The following is a 23,221-nucleotide window of genomic DNA, read 5'->3' as shown; positions in this document are numbered from 1 at the left end:
TAGGCACTTAAAACATTACATTATCAGTACTATTGTTAAATTATTAAAGTGAATACATTTTCAGAACATTTTTATGAGAAAAATTATCATAGAAGCACAGAATAAGCTGAATCGGAAAGGACCCAAAAGGACCATTGGGTCCAACTCCCTGTCCTGCACAGCACCATTCCCAAGAATCTCACCCTGTGCCTGAGAGCATTGTCCAAATGCTTCTTGAGAGCTTCTTGACCTCTGCCAGGCTGGTGCTGTGACTCCTTCCCTGGGGAAGCTGTTCCAGGGCCCAACTACCCACTGTTTCTCAATATCCAACCTAAACCTCCCCTGACACACCTTCAGGCCTCTGTCTCAGGTCCTGTCACTGGTCACCACAGAGCAGAGATCAGGGTCTGTCCCTCCTCTTCCCCTCATGAGGAAGTTGTGAGGAACTGCAGTGGGGTCTCCCCTCAGTCTCCTCCAGGCTGGATAGACCAAATGACCTCAGCCACTCCTCACAGGGCTTCTCCTCAAGGCCCTTCACCATCTTTCTCACACTCCTTTGGACACTCTCTAATAGTTCAATGTCTTTCTTGCACTGTGGCACTGCAAACTGCCCTGGTGACTTGGGGCAAGGCTGCCCCACTGCAGAGCAGAGCAGAGCAGGACAATCCCCTCCCTGGCCCAGCTGGTGATGATTTGCATGATGCAACCCAGGTCACGCTTGGCCCTCCTGGCTGCCAGGGCACTGCTGACTCATAAAACTTTCCACCATTGCCATATGGGAATAAAACATTTTCTGGATTGATGAATAGTAGTAAAGGGCATGTCTGAAGCAGCATTTTTAAGATTCCAGAAAAAAAATCTGTAATATGACAATAATATATTTGATTTTAATCATTTGGTAAATAACTGGAACATTTGTGTGAAATTTATAGTGTCAGTTGAGCATCACTTTTTCAAAACTAGAATACATTAGACATCCAGCTGGGATAATTTAGTGTAGAAATGGTCTTTTCGCACTGTTGCTTAAATAAAATAAAAACATTGTTTTAGAAGCAATATTTTTTAAACATTATTTCTGTACTTAAAGATGTCACTTACTGATATTTTGGGTTTTTTTTCTGGTCATAGCCTCAGATGGAATGTTATTCTGGTACAAATTGCAATAAGTAATTAAGGAGAGCTGTTATGAATTTTGGGAGGGTGTTGGGCAGAGGTAGACTGTCTGCTGAGCACCAAATAGTGTTTTGTCCACATCTTCCTATCAAACCTATTCTGTTGCTTTCTGGTGGGTTTTTGTTCAGCTCCAAACTGTTTCTAAGGATGTAGCTACACACATTTGCCTACATCCCTGACTTTCCTTTAAGCTAGAATTTACAGCCACAGAGAATGTGATATTCTTGGTAGTAGCAAGAATAAACAAAACAATCTATAAGCTGAAGGACTCCCCAAAGTGGTAACGTCCTTGGGGTTTGACTATGAGTTACCAGGAAAATACAAGGCCAAGACTGAGACCATCTGGATGGTAAGAAAACCAGTCAGGTCAGATGATCACAGGAGAAGGAAATTTTTGGTGTGAAAGGAGATGCTGATTTATTCCTTCCCTTCAACATCTTCCTAAGAGAGACTGTACAGACAAATCTGTGAATACTAAATCGTTAGAAAGCTTCAACAACTCAAAGCAGGTTTTGGGATGTTGTGGTCAGAGAGTGTTAAACAGCATTATCTTTGCTCTGAAAGTGGAAAATGGAGACACAGGTCTGCTCAGTATTATAAAATGAATCTCTTACTGAATCAGGAAATGAATACTGGTCTCCTGAGGGCAAGACCAGTATCTGACCTACAAAGCTTTTTTTTTTTCAGTGAACATTTTCTTTTCTTTTATGTTGTTTAAAGTCCTGTTACAAATTATTGCATCTTCTGTGTCAGGTCGATGAGGAAATCTGGGTATCTGAATGTCATATTTGCAGATGTATTCTGGATTTTTGCACATGTGTTCTTGTGGATTTTTGCACACATATTCTTGTAAAAGCAACTGTAAGAAAGTAAGGATTTCCAAAATATGATACAATTTGCCTTAAAGCCTGAGTCTTTAACTGGATGACAAGGACCTTCAGTTCCATCAGCTGGAACTCTTGGAGTTATTGGAGCTCATGGTCAGCTTAGAATGAAACAATATATTACCTTCATATTAAAGCCACAGAATTGGACAGTTGTTGGAATGAGACCTTTACAGATCCAACCCACTTTTATTATTAAAATTTTGAGGAAAGATGAAAGCTACAGGAATACCTGAGCCATCTCAGGAATACGAGCTCCCTCGTATGTTTTTTAAAAATTTTCTTACTCTGTAGACTCATGATTCTTAGGTTCAATAAGGAAGGACCATGTTTAGTTTCATTTTCAAATACAGAAAAAAATAAACCAGCATGGGTTTTCATGTATTCATGTTTAGTATTGAAAGAGTTTTCCAGCTAATCATGCAAATTGTCCTGGTGGTTATATTGCCATTGGAGGAAGATAGGTTCCAAATAAAAGTTTCAGATTATATTAAAATAAATTTACTTCAGGCTACTTGTCAGTGTTTCTAGATTCATAATTCAGTAGGTAATATGTTCAAAAAGGAAATTAAGAATTATTGCTTGAGGACATAAATACAAAGGAGTAGAAATTTAAGGATGCCTAGGACAACCACCTCTGCATATTTGTGATTGTGTTTGCCTGAAAAACAAGATATTTTCTGGCCCATATTCAAATAAATGTTTTTTATTTGAATTCAAATTAATAAAGGCTTTCTTCCTTTCAAACATTAGTGCTTGAGAAACTCTATGCAAATTGGCTTTAGTGACAGAATAAGAGGTTATGTCAATTCAGTCACTGTATAATAACTTTAAATACTGTGATTGTGCATTTTCATAGTTTATAGATTTCAAGAGAATGGGATTCTTTTAAAGCTCAGACTTTGTCTACTGGAGCTCTAGGAATGCTTGATGGTATGTTCAACTGCTCAAGGAACTGTCAGTTCACACTGAATACATACTTGAGCTATACTGGAGTTTGTAACAAAGGTCAAAACTCCTTTGCAAAATTCAAGATACATCTTCATACATATGCTGTTTCTTTTTAATCTAGGTCTCAATTCAGAGAAACATAGGATATGCTGAGTTGGAAGGGATCCATCAGGATCACTGACTTCAGCTTCTGCCCCCCTGCAGAACACCCCAAGAGTCATACCATGTACCTGAGAGTATTGTCAGTATAGGTTTTCTTGCTGTGCTTTTACTGACAGGGTGGAGAGCCTACATCTTCCAGAATGATCCCCTTGAAAAAGAGAAAGAAACTTAACTCCTTCCTGAATACAACTGGTTTTGGTTTATTGCTGATCAACAGTGACATTTCCATGTATTGAATTATGTGCACAATCTGTTTTCATTCACGAGTAGGGCACCCCAAGTATCCAAATAGACACTTTGTGACCAGTATCTAGCCTTAGCCAGATGTTTTTTCTCATTTCATACACTTCACTGCATTATTTTAGACCATGCATAATTTTGACCCACCTTATAATTTTGCAGTCGGTGTACCATATAATAGTAGCTTTTGGCCTGTCACATACATGAGCAAAATATTGCAGGTGGATTAAATTACTTTTGTAGTTCCCCTCAAACTGAACTATTCTAGTCTATCCTATTCTTTAAATATATTTCATAGCTTAGTGTTCTGCGTACCACACTGAAATTTCTTTAGCCATAAGAACACCACACAGAACTGAGATAAGGTTATCCCTCTCACCAGAAAATAAATTGTTTCTACACTACTGCATGGCTGCATTGGCTACATCCGTACAGATGCTGGGGGGATCAAGATAAAGACCTTGAACATTAAAACTGTCACCCTTATCACCTGATGAAAATGTGCAATTGTTCTAGTGTGAACTTCAAGTAATCATTACTAGAATCATCTCTTAGATATAATCATATTCACAATGCCTGTATATTACATAAGTACTTCACTAATTTCACACTCCAGTACCTTGGCAGTGTGCATCTGTGAAACACTTAGGAACCACATAATTTGTTATATTCATAGTCATTATGCTGGTTTTTGCCAATCAATTAATTGCAGGATAAAGTATTTTTTGCTTGTTATAAAATAATTCTCCAGTGAAAATTTAACTCTGGTATTGCATCTTTGGAAAATTATATTTTTATGTATGTTTCTGCTCCTTAACTGCTCTATCACATTTTGACATTATTTTATATTTTTTAAACAGTATTTCATAAATAAGAGTTTTATTAATTACTCTTTTTAAGAATAGCTCTCCTTGCATGGAGAACCAATACATTTTTTCATGAACTTCACTTGTCATACTGGTACTGGTGCAATATGGTAGCATTGGAGCTGCAAAGCAAGCTCAGTTTTATGCTAAGCTTGATTTTCAAAATATTCTTATTTTTGAAGATTTCTTTAGTTTGGATTTTAGATTCCTATTGTTTTCAAAATGAAAGGACAGCAGTGGAACAATCAGCACTGAAAGAAGCAGCTATTTCTTCAAGTATTTTTTTGTTTTCTATACAGAAAAGTCCTGAATTTGTTGGCATTATGGAATCACGTTTCTCCTTGACATTCCTGACTGAGAGCTTTAGTTAATATCATGTTGAATTCAATGGAAACTGATATGGTCAGCACCCATTAAAGTAAAATTTCATGGTTATAATATGTAAATTTTTATTCACAGGAATTCTCAGAAAGGGCTGGGAATGTTCTCAAACAACTGCTGCATTTTACTGTAGGCTAGAGGATCTTAAGTCTTAGAGAATGAGTTCCAAATAGGTTATTGCATAGACAGCCAGGTGAAACTGAATAATTTCATAACATTATATTTTATTATAATAAAGAGGAACACCTATTATTTGTTTTGTAAAATACAGAAACACATAATGTTCTCTAGAATTCAAAACAAGCATTTAGAATATAATATTTCTTGTGTTTCATTCCAAAGGAAGGGAAATATGTTACAAGCTGAATGAAAAAAAGCTGAACTGAGCAGCAAGTTCTGACTTTACATGTCACACTCTTAATACCTGTTTCTCAAGAAGCAATCTGTGTTACTTCTTTTACTACTGCCCAGGATTATTCTGTAGATTTTTTGTGGGGTTTTGTTTAGCTGTTGTTTTCATTTTTGGTGGGGTTTTTTTGTTTTTTTTTTTTTTGGTTTTTTTTTTTAGTATTTTTTCCTCCTTTTTCTCTTTTCTATTTTTGATGAGTAAGAAGATATAAAGGGCAGGGAAATAATTCATTCAAATTTGGGTATTTAAATTTGGGTTTATACAGTGGATTGTCATCAACCATAAATCTCATAAATGTTATTGAATTAAATATGAGTCAGGACAGCACCTAGCAAAAGCAAAATCTGTGGGAATGATTCAGTGCTGACTTCTGGAAGTCAAATTATCGCAGTCAAACAAGCCCACAATTAATGACATAACAACACTTTGTTAGAATTAGTGTATGATTTTAGAGGAAAAAGAAAGAGAAGCTTTACTGTCTAGTAAATGGATTCTGGTTATCACATTTTCCACAATCATATTTCTGTTCTGAATGTAAGTACAGACAGTTTATGGTCAAATGAATCCTTTACCTTCTTTTGTAATTCTTAAGCAGATTGAATTTCTTGGGAATAGTCATGAAAGCTGACTTACTGGAATTGTTGCTATGCTCTCTATGCTAAAAGAGGCAAAGGAACTGCTGTACCAGAAAATTTTTAAAACAGTTCCTTTAGGTTAGGTGTAACATTTATTTCCTGATGCTTAGATACATTTGCAATGTTTCTCGGTACTTGTTTTTCAATATATGAGTGCTATGCTTTAATTGAGGAATACAGAAGTAGCCTTCATATTCCAAGAAAGAGAGACTGAATCCTGCACAGGCCAGGACTGTATTAAGCTCTTCCAGGCACAGTAGGTTGCTGTTTGTCATCCCCAAGGTTTTAGAGTTTTAATTCTTAGGATAGAGGTCCCATTTTACAAGTGTTCTTTACAGTGTTGTCCCAAGATACATAATTTGCATTGTCTATAATAAATAATTGTTTATATCTGATATCTGGTGGATTCCAACTGCTTGTCAGCAATCTTTCCTTTTGCTCGTTTATCCCTCCTCCAGTTGCAGTGTTATGCATTATTTTTTCCCCAGCAATAATGCTGTTATACTGAGGCTGCAAATAAGGCAAAAAATAAGCCCTCTGGCATTTTTTTAGAACACATACCCATTGATAAATCTTTAAATACAGTATATTAAAACCTACATGCTAGAACATTTTATTCAGTTTAGTATGTATAATGTTGGTGTTTGCAATTTTTTCTTCGTTAATCAGCATGTTCGGTATGAAAGGAAATGACCTATAGAAGTAAAACAAGATTATCAGCATCATTCTTATACAAGTTCATTGATAACTTTTCCTGATCAGCGTACAAGCAAGTTCAAAAGAATGTCTTTCCTGTAAGCCCATGCTGATTGCCATTAATTATATTATCCTCTTTTAATTGGTTATTCATCAAATCCCATATCTCTTGTTCCATAATTTGTCTGGGATCAATGTCAGAATGACAGGCCTATAATTAGATGTCCCATTTATACTTTTAAGATATTGGCATAATATTAGCTTCATTCCAACCCTTTGGAAATGCTCCAGTGCTCCAAGACTTATTGAAAATCATCACTGATGATCAAGAGATCTGCTCAGCTGACTCTTTACAGCACTTGCAGGCAAAGTTATCTGGACCTGCTGATTTAACATCTATCATATGGTTATTTAGCAGCCTTGTTATTTCCCATTAAAATGGAAAGCCTTTTACAATTTAAATTTCATCCAACTACAATGTTGAACTTTTTCACAAAACCATAAAGTTATTCCCTCATTCCTAATGCTGTAATTCAAATTACTTCTCTGGTGTTTAGGGTTTTCCCCCCTATCATTTTTCTTCTATTAATCTTTTTTTTTTCTTCCTTGAGATATATATATATTGGATATAGTCTTCTAAGCTTTTGGAAATTTATCTAAAGTTATGAAAATAATTCTGTGACTCTGCTAGGTAAACTGCGATTACATGCCTAATTTGCTGTGTCTTTGAAAAGGCAGATTAACTCTGTGCAAAGAATACACAGGATTCCTGAAATTTAGTTGTGTTTAATACCTCAAAGCTGGTAAGTAAAATTGATCAGATTGTGCTTTCTGCAAGGTCTAATCTGATATATTTATTAACAAAGTTAAATACAAAAGTAAAAAAAAAAAAACAAACAACAACAACAAAAAAAACTTGTTTTGAAACATTATGGATGAGTTGCTTGGCCATTTTAAGAAATATTGTCAATGGTACTGTCAAAAGCAGGGTTTACTACGAATTTGTGAAAATACAGTTTTACACAGTTAAATGGCAAGGTTCACTCTATTGCTTACTACAAAGACTAATACAAGGGAAAATCAAATTAGAAGTAATTTTGAAGTATTTACATGGAAGCCAGGAATGCAAAAGTAGGTAAGAGCAAAAAGGATTTGGATGGAAAGATAAGGGTACAAAAGTGTGTAGTAGCTCTTAACCATTATGTACTTTAACATTTATGGAGTGATTTGGTAGATTTCATTACAGTTACAACAATGACTTAACTATGGGTTTGAAATAGTAACATTCTGTCTTGTTTTAACCTCTGCTGTCAACCCAGCCCCAGGTGGCTGTTTGCTTACTCCCCTACAAGTGAAACTGGGGAGAGAATCAAAAGGGTAAAAGAAAACTCCTAGATTGAGATAAAGACAGTTCAGTATGGAAATCAAAAGCCATGCATACAAACAAGGCAAAACAAGGACTTAATTCCCTGTTTCCAATGGGCAGGCCATCCCCAGGACACGAGGGTGCCATCACACATAATGGTGACTTGAGGAAACATATGTCATCACTCAACACATCCCTCTTTTCTTCATTTTTCCTCTCCCTTTATATATTGGGCATGATGTCATAGGATCTGGAATACTCCTTTGATCAGTTTGAGTTCCCTATCCTGCCTGTGTCTCCTCCCAGTCTCTCACGCAGCCCCAACTTCCTCACCAGTGTGGCCGTATGAGAGGCAGAAAAGGCCTTGGCTCTGTGTAAGCACTGCTTAGCAATAACAAAAATATCTCTGTACTGTCAACCCTGTCTACAGCATAAATCCAAACCACAGACCCATATCAGACAATGGGAAGAATGTTAACGCTGACCCAGACAAAACCAGCACACGTTCACACAATAATCAATTCATACACATAGAGGTAAAATGATCCATACAGTTATTTCTATGTGTGGAAATGTACCTACCAAAAATTCTTCTCAGGTTTAGAGAAACACTCACCTCACTCAAATCTGTTTGTGTTTCCTCACAGACAAGAGGGGGACACCAAGGAGTGTGGAGATGAGGGCATGAACCATCAGCCCAGGCCTCCAAGTACAACTGACTTTGAGAGCTCTGAGAGGTGTCACACTCAGAGGGAGGTGGTGGCACAGCCTCCTGTGGTCCCATGGTGACTAACAACTTCCATCAGCAGTAAGTTTCAATCCTGGCTATAATGCAAATTGGCTGTTATTGGGCTTTTTTCCCCCCGAAGCACAGTAACAATGATACTGTTCCTCTGGGGTTACAATTCACAAGGGTACCATACCACTCAGGCTACAATTCAGATAAATTTCCCAAGGTAACTAAGGATAATTGCTAATCCTTTGTTTTCCACCTTGATTGGGCAGCTGATGTTTCTGGCTGTTTCCACCCTTAGCATGTAAGAGCTTCTGGTCAATCAGGGAGTGACTCATGGCCCAGCTGATCCAATCAAGGGATGCTTCACTGTTCAGTCAACTTGGTCAAGGTTTATCAGAAGCTTCTGAGATCACAGGACAGGCCCAGGTTGTCCCCCCCAGACACATTATCTCCATTTGAACACAGAGACTCTGACACCAAAATGACTGTATAATTACAGCTTCCTGTACATGGTCTTTTTGATTTTACTGTTTCCACAGTAACCCCATTTCTTGTATTTCTGACAGTGGGAGTTCTACTAAAGAAAGCTGTAGGCTGTTCTATAAGAATACATGTTAGAGGATGGGGTTTTTCCCTATATTGACCAATAAACCAAAATAAAAACCCAAAACCCAACAACAAACCAAACCAAAACAAACAGCAAAACAAAGAAGAAAAAAAGAGGCCATTTTACACAATTTCAGAAACTTCTGAGACAATATTCAAGTAGCTAGAAGGTCTCTAGAGGAAAATGCAAAGTCATTACTAGTGAACTCAATGGGTAACAAAAATATTGGCTCTTAAACAGACAACACTGTGCTATTCATCAAACAAATTCACTTGTCCTTTAAGACAGTTAAATGTAAAACAAGCTAACTAACCAACAAAATGTGGGAAAACTCAAATATCTTTGAAATGTGAGTAATCAGAAAGCACTTTGAACATACCTATGGCAGACAATATCTGCAGACTATTGAGTCTCAAAAAGCAAAAGACTGTTGAGTAGAAAGAGGGAAATTGTATTGCCACATTAGTGAGGTCATTGCCTGAATACTGACTATGTAAAGCTCTTTAGAGCAAAAATGGCAGATTGAAACAGCTTCATAAAACACAGATAAAGGTATTCATGGTTTGACAGTGACCTAAACAGACACATGCTTTTCAGCTTATTCAAGAGAAGCTTCAGAGGTGACTTCATCATAAATGAAACATACTGAAAATTGAAGTATAACTCGTTTGTGATTTAATGAGCCATTGCAATAACTTATGAAAGACCAGGATACATTCTGTTTTATATGATGTCATTCATTCAAGAGAACTGACTTTTGGAAAGAGATAGTATGGCTGAAAGTAACAAAAGCATTAAAAAAATGAAGCAAAATTATATGCTTTATGCTATGCAACATACTAGATTAGCTGATCTTGTTGATTTCTTCATGATTTAAAATCCGTCAGTCTAGTGAAGAATTAATACTTGAATTATACTGCTAGAGGGGAGTATTCAGCCCTTAACAGAGCAATAGCAATAAAAATTTTACTTTGCTGAAGATGAGCTTGATACTGGACTATTGCTGCCAATGAGAGGATTATTGCTGAGTTCAGTGAAGCAGCCGTCTATGAAGGCACTCATTTGGGAAAAAAAGAAAGATTACAAAAGCAGAAGCTAAAATAATGATGAAAGGAGGAATGCAGGATGGAACAAAACATAAAGTCAAAGGTAAAATTAGGGAATATTGTCAGCTGGATTGTTTTCAGTTTATTAAAACTAGGTGCTACACTTAGCCTGTGATCTGACACTGCACATTTGTTTAAGTTTATGCTGTCCATAGTCTATACAACTTAATGAGAAATATTGCCTGCGTTGGATATTGGATGTTCGTACTGACAAGAAAATGTCACAATCAATACCAAGGAGCTAAGCTTGAAGGGTTCACCTCCAAAGAGAATGTTGGCTTCTGGAGGTTTGCCACATATAGAGTGAGCCAAGGTTTTGCATTTTCACAGTGAGAGATTTAACTCTACAAACATTCTGGCTGTTTTTCATAAAAAAGAGTGGATTTTATATATATATATATTTTCCACTCACTTCTGATATTAAAAAATAGCTGCTAGTCATGTTCATGTATGCAGAAGCCAGACACAGTTGTCAGGTAGTGGCAGCTTTAATATTTTAATAAAAATTAGCAATTTTCAGGGTGAAAAATTAATTTAAATCCATGCTGCTCATAATACAAGAGGTAAATGAACCTAGCATGCTGATTCAGTATAAGTCCAAGCAGTACCTTCTGTTTTCCAAAAAATAATCACAGTCATATCAAAAGAGAGATGATGAACCCAACTCAGTGTAGGAAGAATGAGAGAGTAATAATTTATCCTAAGATTTTGGGAGAAGAGGTGTGAATTTAGTCTGGTTGAGATTAAGATTTTCAATGTAACAGCCCAGATGGTGGTGTTCTTTGTATTAGTAGCTGGACAGGTGTTGATAACACACCAGCATTTTGGCTGCTGCTGAACAGTGCTGGCACAGCATCAGCACTGTCTCACCAGCATTGCCCCCTTTCACCATCAGGCTGGGGTTGGAGAAGTTGGTAGGTGAGACAGTCAGGACAGCTGTCTCTAACTCACCAAAAGTGATATTCCATACAATATGCCATTTCTCTGTAGCAGAGGACATGGTTCACTTGTTGGGGTTATTTTGCATTAATTAATTTTACCACTATAGCAGAGACTTGGCAATATGCTTGAGCTTTTTCTGTGGGCTAAACTATGTGTATATTTTGTGTCTTGCTCTTCTGCTATGGTGGTTCTTTTTTTTATGGAGTGGGGATGTTGTGCCTCTTAATGAATGTGTGAATGCATGAAACATTTCAATTAAAATGAAATTAAAATGGAAATTTTAAATTGTTAAAGAAACAGCCCAGTGTGACCATTCTCGAGCCTCTCTGGCAGTCTCACTCCCAAGGCCAGAGACTTTCACTGCTGGGACTGGAGCCCCTTGGCAGCAGCAGCTCCAGGGCCCGAGGGGAGCCCCCTTGGCTCCCTGCACTCCCCACTCCCAGCCAGGCAGACCAGGCTCCCTCACCCCTTTGACCCCCGAGTTCCCATTGCAGAGTCTCAGATGTCTCATTCTGTAAAGCCATTTATTCACAGGGCAGTGACACAGAAACAGCTCCAGCTGCTGCTGCTGAGGAGGGACCCCCAACAAAGGAACCCCACGGCTTTTACACCCTCGCAGTCTGTCTGCAAGTCTTGCTCTTCCTCCTGGGGCCCTGCTCCTGCCTTTCTCCATGTCCAACCAGCTCACTGGCTGCTCATTCCCTTTTATCTCTTCAGCAACTCCAAGCTCCAGCTGTGTGTCCCAGTGTCCATTCACCTGGTTGATGTCATCAGATTTCATGACCTTTGTTATCTCAAAGTTTGACAGTTCACAACCTCTTATCAGACTCCCACCCAAGCCCAATCTGCATCTCCATCTGCAGCTTTCAAGCCCAGCTACGTGGACCAGATATATTCCTCAACATAATGTGCATGAGATTTCTTGCAGTTGAAAAAAATTAGACTCTCTGCTAAAAGTTATTTTCTACAGCAATTCCTGGAAAGCATCATAAGCACAGCAGAAGTGTGGCTGTCACTTGCTTGGAATCACTTAACTGTTTGAGAAACAAAATTTGCAAGTAACATAGTTTTTGTCATAGTAATATTTTTATATTGTTTTAACTTACATGACACATCCAAATGAAAAGAAACACATGCTGTTCTTTTTCCAGGTAAAAAACATAGAAGAGGTAGTTCAGAGAAAAGCTCTTGGTTCCTCTGAGAAATATTGTTTGATGACTCTGTAATGAAGCAGAAACACTTTGTTAGACATATAGACTGTTATTGGTTAGAACTACCAGGAATACCTAGAAGCTCAGTGACAGTTAGGATTGCTATGTAACAGAAGTAACATGGAAGGATGGCCAGAGAGACACTACTTTATTTAAAAGACATTTTTTGGTTTTTCAGACTTTGCCTTCAATAGTAGAACCAATTATATTTTAATTAATTTGCACAGATTGTCATGACTCGTGTGACAAAGCTAGGAAAAGAAGGCAGATCTTACAATTTGTTTTACTTCAGCTAGCAGATTTTACATTAGCTAATATATATATTTCCTTCTTTCCCTCTTGGATTTCTTAACTGCATGTCTTCCATGTATGCTATTATTGGAACTTCACTGAAAGCCATTCATAGAAATGTGCAGAGAATATCTTCCAGCCTGGTACACACTTGTTTTATGTAAACCAATCTCTGCTGAATTTTGAAGTATTGCCCTAGGGAGCTTAGCTGTAGTTCTTGACATCTTGGGGGAGGCAAGAGGAGAATTATTTCCTTTCTCATATTTAAAAATTAGATTCTTAATATTTTTCTCTAACAGTTCTTGTGATGTCTAATTTTGATGTTCTTGATATTTTTTTCTCATGGCTTAATTGTACTACTAATTATCTAGTTGATTTATTCACCATATGAATCAATAAATAATGTAATTTCTCATTCAGTAGCAGAAACTTGGAAGTAGGAAATATTTTCACCTACTATCATAAACTACACAGCTAAGAAATTTTAAAGTTTGTTTACATATAAAAATGCTTTTAGTTTATTTACATATAAAAGGATAATTGGTAAGATGGGGCCTAATGTTTCTTTTCTTTCAAGATTTTTCATTAATTTATTTTTTGATTTATTTTAAATATTCTTCCTACAGAAGGAGTGAAAAGAACAGTGTTCCAGAGTCTCTGGAACTGCATTTTTTACAGAGGACTCTCATTATTTCAGTATCAAAAATTTCTTTAGGAAGTTTGTATTGCAGCTTGCTAACAAGTGTTGAAGGTAAAATATGTAAGATAAATGAAGGTAGAATATATAAGACAAATGAAGCAATACTTTTTAATGGTATCAGTGAAAAAGGAAGAAATATGTTCACCTGTGCTCCATATCAAGGCAATAAATCACTTAGCTTTCATAGCAGAATCTTTCACCATTTTAAATGGTAACACATAAGAAATATATCTTGCACAGATTGGAAGGACAGAATTCTTTGAGTTGCTTGCTTTCATACTGCTGAACTCCCTGAAATGAAGATCCTATCATTGAAACAGATTCTGCTGTTAAAGAGAATGGTTGAATAAATACCACAATTCTTTAAAATAATGTCTGCTTTAGAAACAATGTTTGGCCTTGTTATGTATCACGTGACATTTTCTGAGATGTTATTGGCCAAGGGAGCGTATTACCTGTGTAGCTTGATGACTAAGGCATCACATTTAAATTCATATTAAACACATCTCTCAGATGTGTTTCATATATCAGAAAAAACAGCATTAAAAGGTCTGTTCATTCATTGGTAATTGAACATCAATGAAAATGTTTTCAGGAAGGATTTTTTTCCTCTATTTTCTCCTTTATCTGTGTAGGATCAAATAATTTTTTTGGCTCAGGGACCGGGGCCCCACCCTCAAGTTATCCCCATTGGTGTTCTCCCTAAGTCAATCTTTTGTCTCCCACTCTCCTCTGAAACCCTATTCGTCCAAGGACTGACTCCTCCCTTGTGTCCCTCCGTCCTTATAAGTTGTTGCAACTTCCCCCTCTGTCTCTTTGGCTGTTGGTTCCCCTGGGGCCCAATAAACTTGGGTTCACCACAGCTGGAGAGCGCTCTGTCTCTTATTTCTGCTGACTGTAGCCACAAGCCAAGCCACGTCCTACCACAAGGTCACACTGCTGTCATAGCACAGAGCGTTTGCCTCAGGTGCTGTCCCGAACCACGGAGATGGGGACAGTGCCCCCGTACTGCTAGCGGTGCTGGATAGCCAGCTGGGACATCCAAGAAGGACAATCTTTCTCCAGCTGGACAGCTTCACTTTGAGTATGATTTTCTACTTTCATGGGAAGAGCATCATTGGAGGCTGAACATGAAATTGTCTCCTACCATCTGTTGGAGGCAAACACTGTAATAGGGAGATCTGAACAGGTAGAATCCAGGAAGGTTTCACTAGGTTTATACAAGTAGCCTCCCAGAAAAGTATTCATAGATACTGTCCAATATTACCCAAACATTAGTTTAACAACCCTTTTAGATGCTTTATCCGGAACTTTGATTTTTTTAAAAAAGAGATGGCAGACTTCTATGACTGGTATACTCTTTAGAGGGAAAATTCCAGAGTATTTGCAAAAATTCATAAATTACTGTTCTTGATACAACTAAAACTGGTGTATGGAAATTGGCCTTTATTCACACTGACTCAAAAACAAACACAGATTTTGATGCTTCAGTAAGTAGCAGCCTGTTTGCTTTCAAAGCACCTAAAACTGGTAGTTCCAAAGTAGATACCTGTATCTGATGGAAGGTTTGTGTTCTTCTCTTTTTTCTAAATCCAAAATAAAGGACTCTTAATGTTTTTTTTAGAGTCCTGTTGCTGCTCTGGGTCACTCTAAAACTGGACAATAACATCCTTGCTGTAAATTCAATAAAATATTCTTCATATAGAAGTTGTTTTAAAAGAACGTGATCCAACACCTCTGAATATTTTTTTATAGTAAGGAATGGTGCACTCACATCCATATAGATAGCACAGAAATGATCTCTAAAAAGTTATTCTTTGCTAGAAACAAAAACAGGAGTATGACTTACTGAAGGAAAGCAGAAATATAAGTGACAGATTGGAGCATTTCTTTAGAATTCAGATAAATATTGGCTATGTATCTGTGCTTCTGTGAAATCTGACAGAATATCCTTTTTTTTACAACCTTTTATCTTTAAACAACTAGTCCAAAGATGCTGAACATTCTAATATTAAAAGAGCATTTATATTAGATGGATGATTCTCTTATATCTATTGTGATATGTAAGAAAGAGTTTCATTCTTTATTTGTCACTTATATATTTTTTATTACATTTTTGGTTTGGGCTTTTTTTGGCATTGAGATTTCCATATTTTTATATTGCCACAAGAGAAGTAAAAGATGCGATGCATGCTCATTCCAGAAAAAAAAAATTACCAATTTACCTAATTTTTTTTTGTGTTTTTCTGTCTTTCTAAAAAAGAATAAATTAAAGAAATACTTTTGTAATAATAATTTTGATACTACTAATAGCAATTTGGACAATCTTTTACACAGAAAATTTGGCTACTGCTGTTGCCACTGCCAGTTCTGCTGATGCTTTACTCTCAACTCTAAAAGTGCAGAATGAAAAAGTCTGTAGAGTGTCACACTGGATTTAGCGAAATGCCTTGTGTTTTCTTGTCTTGTTAAACTCATTGTATTGGGATGACGTGGCAAGGGAAGCCACTGAAGGAATGGCTTCTGTGAGAGGAAGCCTGGGGCTACCTCATGTTAAACACAGCTGGTTCCAGCCAGCTCTGAAAGACCCCAAAACTGAACCAAACTGAGCCCATGATCCAAGCTGATGCCCATCTGTGATAACATAATTAAGAAAGGGTGAAAAAATGTTGGGTAGCAGTTGTGTGAGAGAGGAAAAATAAGTGAACAGCTCTACAGACAGCAGGGTTAATGAAGAAGGAGGGAGAGGAGGTGCTTCAAGTACCAGAGCAGAGATTCTCCTGCTTCAAGTACCAGAGCAGAGATGCTACCAGTGGAGAAGACCAGGCCCATGGAGGAACAGAGCAGCAGGTCTCCTGTCAGGAGCTGTAGTCTTGTAGGGAACCTACACCATTCCTGAAGAACAGTGCATCATGGAAAAGACCTTTCTGGAGAAGTTAATGAAGCTGATGGGAAGGATCCACACTGAAGAAGTTAATGAAGGGCTCTATCCCATTGTTGAGGAACCCACATTGGATTAGAAGAGTGTTATGAGGAAAGAGAAACAGAGTCAAAAGGTTATGAATTGACTAGAACCCCCATTACCTGCCTGCCTGTGCCCCTTAGGGGGAGACTTAGAAGAGTTAGGAATGCAGTTGAGTCTGAGCAGAAAAGCAGGCTGAAATCAGGTGGTTTTAATTTTGTTTTAGTTTCTTATCATTCTACTCTATTTTTAATTTATGATGAATTAAATACATTTCCCCAAGTCTGTTTTGCCTGAGTCGGTAGTTTGTGAGTGATCTCCCTGTCCTTAACTCAACCCGTGACCCTTTTCACATTTTTTTCCCCTCCTGTCCTGCTGATAAAGGGGAGAGAGAGAATGGATGGTTTGGCAACTGGCAGTCACCAAGGTTAACCCACCACACTGATTCATATTCCTTCTTTAGTTACGGAAGGCTGATTTTGATTAAACCAATTTTTTATGATTTTTGAGTAAGGCTGAAATAGTGTCTGTTTATGATCTATTTTGCTGTAATAAAGAGAGGCTCATAGGGAAAGGTCATGAATGTTAAAGACAGGTATGTGAAAATTGTTTCTGTATAAGTATATCTTACCCTATACTGCTTACATTTGGCAGGATTTTATTTTCTTTTGAAAATATTGGCTGATGAAAATTCTATTCAATTAATATACTAAAGCTTACATTAAACAGATTTAACATTTGCATTTTTTTATGTGTTATTAAATACTTAATTTATGATAGCATCTGAAAACACTGATATTTGCAAAAAAATCTGTTTCAACAGTAAATAGCTTGGGAGACACTGAATGCAATTATGCAATTTCTTCTACTACCACACAAATTAACTGCCAAAACAAAAGAATTCTCTACTCATATGAATTACCAAAGATCTGTTGCTGGTGACAAGGTTCCAAGGGTTTACAGTTTGATTTAGTTCTTGATTTTCCACGTTTTTGCACATGCACAGATTATTTCTCCAAAATTTTAGGCCAGATTTTCCAGTCACACTTGAGCAGCACTGGAGAACTGACAGCATGATGAGGCAAAGTGAGTACCAATCACACATACACATTCATGGATCAGGAACCATTGCCAACCTCTGCAGGGCTGGGCCATCTTGCACAAGGTTAAATTTGTATCATAGTCTTCCATCCTAGCATTCAGTATAAAACATGCCAGGCTTAAATGTAAAATATAAAAATAATGAAGTGAGTCAGAGATGCCTGAGATTTGACAAGCATGACCAAATCATCTTAACAAATCTTTTTAAGACTCCCCATTCTCTATCACTACCATCAATGTCATACTGCATCCTCAAGGATATACCTTCAGTTAAGGTCAAAAATGGGAATATAATACTGAATTCTGTTTGACTGTGACATTTGGGAGCAGGTCATGTGCTCTGGGTTTCTCCATAATGCACATATCTGTCATTGGTAGATGGGAACATTTCTCATACAGGAAAGGAGAAAAATTGTCTGTTCCTTCCTCTCTCTCTCTCTCTCTCTCTCTCTCTCTTTCTCTCTCTTTCTTCACAGTAAGGCATTCAAGGTTTTTTAGGTTTTCTAATTCTTGAGAAACAGCTCTGAAATCCAGCTTGAGTATTTACAGTTTGAAACAGCACTTTGCTACATATATTGAAAAAGCAGCATGTATTTTCAACTTCCCTCAGGTGTTCTTGGCATTATATTTTTATTAAAAACTATATAATATACATGATTGATTCATAATATGAATACTGGCATAATCAAATGTAAAATAAAATGCATGATCACCATAATTTTGTTTGTTTCTAATGAGTCTTCCAAAAGATGGTCTATGGACAGTCTGTAGCACAGCTGTATTTGATTGAATTAGGTTGGTTTGAATTCTAACACTGTTTTCAGCTTAGTGGGTTTATGGTATTCAGGGCTGTGTGCTGCCTCCTGTGGATTACCATCACTAGGGCCTATCCTGTCATGGGTAACATCAATGCATATGTCAATAGTCTTGTAGCCTGCTTCAAATTATTTGACTGCTCTTCCCCTTTGGATACACAAAAAAGCAGAGCTAATCACAGGGCATCGAGCACTGGAACATTTAAGACTGAATGAATGAACTTGTTAAAGTGAATTGCAGTGGCTGAAAGGATTCCCAAAATTAAACTTATGGGAGTGCAATTACTATCACACCAATCCCAAAGGAAGCATCACATTATTTTTGCCTTGTGTTTTCATCTGCTATGCAAAAATAGCTTAGTTTACTGTTTCTTTGTTATCACAATCTTTCAAATAAATATCATCATAAAATTAAGATAACTATTACCCAAGATTTAAAGATTCAAAATAGATTCACTAATAATATGGTGCAGAAAATATAAACAAGCTTTCAAATATGCATGAAACTTAGACAAATTACATTAGATAACTATCAAAACTGTCAAACCTGAATACTGACCCATCATGCTATTTCATCACATGTTGGTGGTGACAGTACTTTGTGCAGATTGCTGGTAGTTTCAGGACATTTTATTCTTAATCTTTGAAGAGAATACTTGGACATTATATCATGAAGAACAAGTCAGTTTTATATTTGCAAAAACTCAGATAATTGTTGAAGCCTGAGAGTAGAAAGAAAATCATTGACATTGACTTGGATTTTCCTCTCAGATCCAGTGGTTCCAATTGCATAAGACTTTGTTAAGTGATGTAAATGAGTGATATCAGGGTTTATGTCATAAAATATTATTTAATTTTCAGAAGCATTTTCCTTTAAAGGAGAATTTAATTTGAAGTGTAAGTAGATGAAATGGAGAAAAAAAAATCTTAGCAGACATGTCAAGAAAATAAAATGCTTTGAAAAACAAAAATTGCTAAAAACCCAACAACACCTTATGGCCTTACTGAAACTTATCACAGCTGAAACTCTAAACCAGCTTTCAGTTCCTAGGATGGGTATTCTTATATCCTGTAATGTCAAAGAAAATATTCAAGGCAATGACTTCTCTTGTTCTTGAACTAAACAAAGTTAAGCCACTGGTTATTGCAGCAGCTTGTGTCAGAGACAGATTTCAGGACTAGATGCATCTTTTTGAGGACTTTACTCTCATAGTTTCACCCCTTGTCAGTCACTGTGGTTCCAGGTTAAATGCCTCAGCTGAAGCAGTGGCACACAGGTAGTTGCCATTCCCTGCATTTGTAGTTAAACTAAGGTATATTTGAAAAACTCGCTCCCCTTTGGAACATTTTTTATGGAGCACAACGGAGGAGTAAGAGCAGATGACCTAAGAACACAGGACTGATATATGCCTTCTGAAATACTCCCTTAGTAACATGCAGTCTCATCCTGCCAGACCGCCTCGGTAAGCACAACTGTATTTCATGAAGTTGTGGAATGCTTTGTAGCATTCCTGCTGTGTGGCTTTGTTTTGTGTTCTATTTACTAACCATCTCTCCAGGTCTTACCCTGTGTCTGGAAAAAAAGTATTGCAAGTGCCAATACAGTGTGTGTTTCAATGCAAGTGACCCAGGTCCCTGATCCCTGATCCGGACAGGAAACGAATGCATCTCACAAAAGGATGGAGCTCTGTCAGCTCTACACACTACAAACCACTTTAAAAATAGTGATCCGGAGCTGCTGACAGGTTTTTGTCATCTAGAAGCAGGGAAGGCTTAATTATCATCCAGCTAATCCCATATGGAGACATAGTTTAATAGACTGTAATTTGTGCACTTCACAGTAGCTGCCCAGCTTGCCTTAGTTGCTCACTAGCTCTACAAAGTAGCCTGCACAAAGCTATCCCCTTACAATAAAACCCGATGCCAGCAGAAAGAGAATGAAGAATGGGTTCAGGTGGAAAGGTCTAATCAGAAATGTACTGTCAAGTCCTTTCCGTTTCATTCCTCCAAAGGAATTTAGGCGTTTCAAGTTGACTCTCTCTCCAGTATTCGTTGCCTTTTTCTGAGCATCTGGAGAAGAGAATTGGCAGTTATGTCATGCCACATACTGTGTATTTGGAGGACAATTTGCAGATGGAGCTATAAACTGCAAAGGAAGGAGCATTATGGGGACAGAATGTATATACATACACAACACATGTGGTTCAACAAATGCTCATTTGTGTTTTTACAGTTATGTGCCTGGGTATATATGAGTTGTTTGTTATCTTTGCTACTAATCAATATAGGGGAGGAAATAAGATTTGGTAAATATAAACAAATACTTATTTTGCTTGATAAAATGTGTATATTTGAGGATTAATTTTGTTTCATAAAAACATTAAAATATTAATTATTTCCAAACTTCAGTGATTTATCTCTGTGGTTTTGGTTTGTGCCTCTCAGGGGAAATGATATCACTGTTAAGGTATATTAAACTACTGAAAGTGAGATGACCATAATATTCAGCTAAGTCAAGTATTTAGTGTCAAGATCCAGACAAAAATGAAAGTAGATGCATCTGAATAACTTAAAACTATTTGAATTAGTATGTCTTTTCCCAGTTATTCCCATGTTCTGCTCCTTTGTTTGCCCTTGTTTCACTGCCTGCTGCTTGCCCTCTCAGTAAATTTGAGTCCTGGCCTAAGAAGACATTGGAGCTGATTATGAAAGATGAAGAAAAGGGAATTTAAGTTTAAAAGCAATAAAATGGTATGAGAAAAAAGAAATTGAAATTAAAAAAAAGATGTTTTGCAGTGCAGTGCTACTCGGGGAACAATTCTAACAGAATTAAACAGCCACAGTACAACAGGGGCTTGGTTTATTGAAGGCTTTAAAAGATCCTTTAGGGTCTTGAGTGTGCAGTAAATGGGCCCCATCTCTCTCTCAGGAAAATCAACAGGAGTTTTGATGTTGATATTAGTGCAAGTAGGACTGATCCAAAGAGCACATGAAGGGGAAATCTGTGCTATCCCTTTTAGCACTGGTTTTGAGTTAATAATTCTAAGTCACTATTCAGAAATTAGAGCATGCATGTAAATCATGGGCTTGTTGCATTCTACCTGAAATATGGCAGCTATGGAGAGCAAATGAAGTTTTCTTATTGATCATATCCAAATGAAAGCTAATATCAGAAAACTTTACGTTACTTTACTGAGGCCTATCAGACAAAACAAGCAATTTCTTGGTGGCAAAATGTCTGTAACTCACATATATGGATTGATGTACCAAAGAGATCCGTTCTTCCCAGGTTTTGGAACTTTATTAAAGCAACAAATCAGCAAAAATGAAGACTCATTCTAAAAATGTGTTGGATAATGGTCGTACAATAAAAAATGTGAGCAGGTCTCAAATTCCTGCTGTTTGGAAACTTTTATTATGAGATATTTTTGTGCACACACCAAGCTTGAGCTTGTGACACTAGTGTTGTGATAAGGCTTTTAAGGGCAGTGTCACAGATGCTTTTTTCCCTAATCTGAATGAGAAGGCTTCTTGCAACACTTTTGCCCTTAATGTTGTTTGTAATAGGAGTTATATAAATAACATATGATATAAATTCATTAAAACATGTATACTAATAAATTTGTTGTTATGTTTTAGCAAAAAAAAATTTGAAAAAATCTATTTCATTTTGTAGGCGCTGAGATAACCTCTTCAGATGAGCAGTTGTATCTTATTTTTTTTTTTATCCGAGGGTCATTTTTTTGAATGAGAAACATCCCTGTCTCAACTACATAGATTAAAGGGGTTATGTCTTTCTTTCCACAAGAGACCTGCAAAACTTTGAACTGCACAGTGACAGAAATTGAGATGATCTATAGAGTTCAATTCTAAAGCTATATATCATGGTGGCAGAGGCTTCTGGTCAATAAGATCATGTCAACTTGTTTCCATTTCTAACCTGCATGTACTTACATCATGTGTTCCACACAAGTTCTTTGTCCTGCTTTAGGGACTTCCAACATTAACTTACAGACAAGATTAAAAAATAAAAGCTCACATGCTGTGGAATTTTCACCACAGATGCTGGGAAATATTCCCAATCAAATAGAAACATGGATCATTTCTCATGGTTACAAGGAATGGGTAAGATTAATGAGAAATGTGACATAGGGCTGCAGACCATAGACCTATGGTATAATATACTTGTTGCAATTTCTGTAAAGAGTTTTGAAATTTTGTAGACCCAAAATAAATCCCAATTTAAGGAAGTCACATATAAAAATCTTGACTCGAGCCGATTAATTTCAGAGTAATAATGCAATTAACATCCACAAGTCTAATGACTGAGATCAATGATACAGATCACAGAAAATATTTACAAAAAATCCCCACACCCAATAACTTGATGCTGTTGCTTAAACAAGCTTCTTTTTTCTTTTTCTACATAATATTGAAGATAATGGTTCTGCTCTGGAAAGGGAAGTATTCCAGTAGTTGATTTTGAAATCAAGTGCCAAAGGTGACATTTTATGAACTGAACAGGTTTAAAGACGCTGCTTTATTTGGATTAAGATTATATTTTCTGAAATACATGAATGCTCAGTGATTCCTGATTCCTTCCTTCTCTAGATGATGTTTTTGAAATAACCACTACTATATCAAATTTGTGTCTAAATTATTATATTCAGAGACTTACAGAAACATATAAGTTATAAAATTTCTCAGTCTTCATTTTTTTTTAATCTTTCTTGACATGAAAGTCAGAAAGTAAAATCCATTCTGCTCTTTCACCACCTTTGCAAGCCTTTACAAGCCTAGAATATTGTGGTTGATGAGTATTTTTTCCTCAGATAGGAATGCAGGTAGTAACACTGGCTCATGAATGAACAGGTCGCTCTATAAATATGTATCTTCTCTCTCCGTGATCTCAGACAGTGGGCACAACAGGGATTCTTGTTGGAAAACAGCAAGGACCATGGTGTCATAAATGCTCTCATCCAATTCTACCTCTTTCAGCCACTTAGTT

At 36.9% G+C, this 23,221-nt stretch overlaps 1 protein-coding gene across 2 annotated transcripts in view; it reads left to right on the top strand.

Moving 5' to 3' along the window:
• Positions 1-23,221, top strand: part of TAFA5 (TAFA chemokine like family member 5) — a 502,678-nt gene that overhangs the window by 469,438 nt on the left and 10,019 nt on the right. Inside the window, exon 5 of one of the 2 annotated variants that reach the window (XM_071423850.1) lies at positions 8,390-8,532. The exons of the other annotated variant lie outside the window; for it this stretch is intronic. Coding sequence (XP_071279951.1) covers positions 8,390-8,422 — 33 coding nt within the window. The 3' untranslated portion in view covers positions 8,423-8,532. Of the gene's footprint in view, positions 1-8,389; positions 8,533-23,221 lie in introns of those variants that run through there. 2 annotated transcript variants of the gene reach the window in all.

The sequence above is a fragment of the Agelaius tricolor genome, unplaced genomic scaffold, assembly GCF_023055355.1.
Source record: "Agelaius tricolor isolate 1412-34295 unplaced genomic scaffold, bAgeTri1.0.p SCAF_3, whole genome shotgun sequence".
Classification (NCBI taxonomy): domain Eukaryota; kingdom Metazoa; phylum Chordata; class Aves; order Passeriformes; family Icteridae; genus Agelaius; species Agelaius tricolor.
Note: the sequence above shows the minus strand (reverse complement) of the source record. Positions and strands in the feature narration are given on the sequence as shown.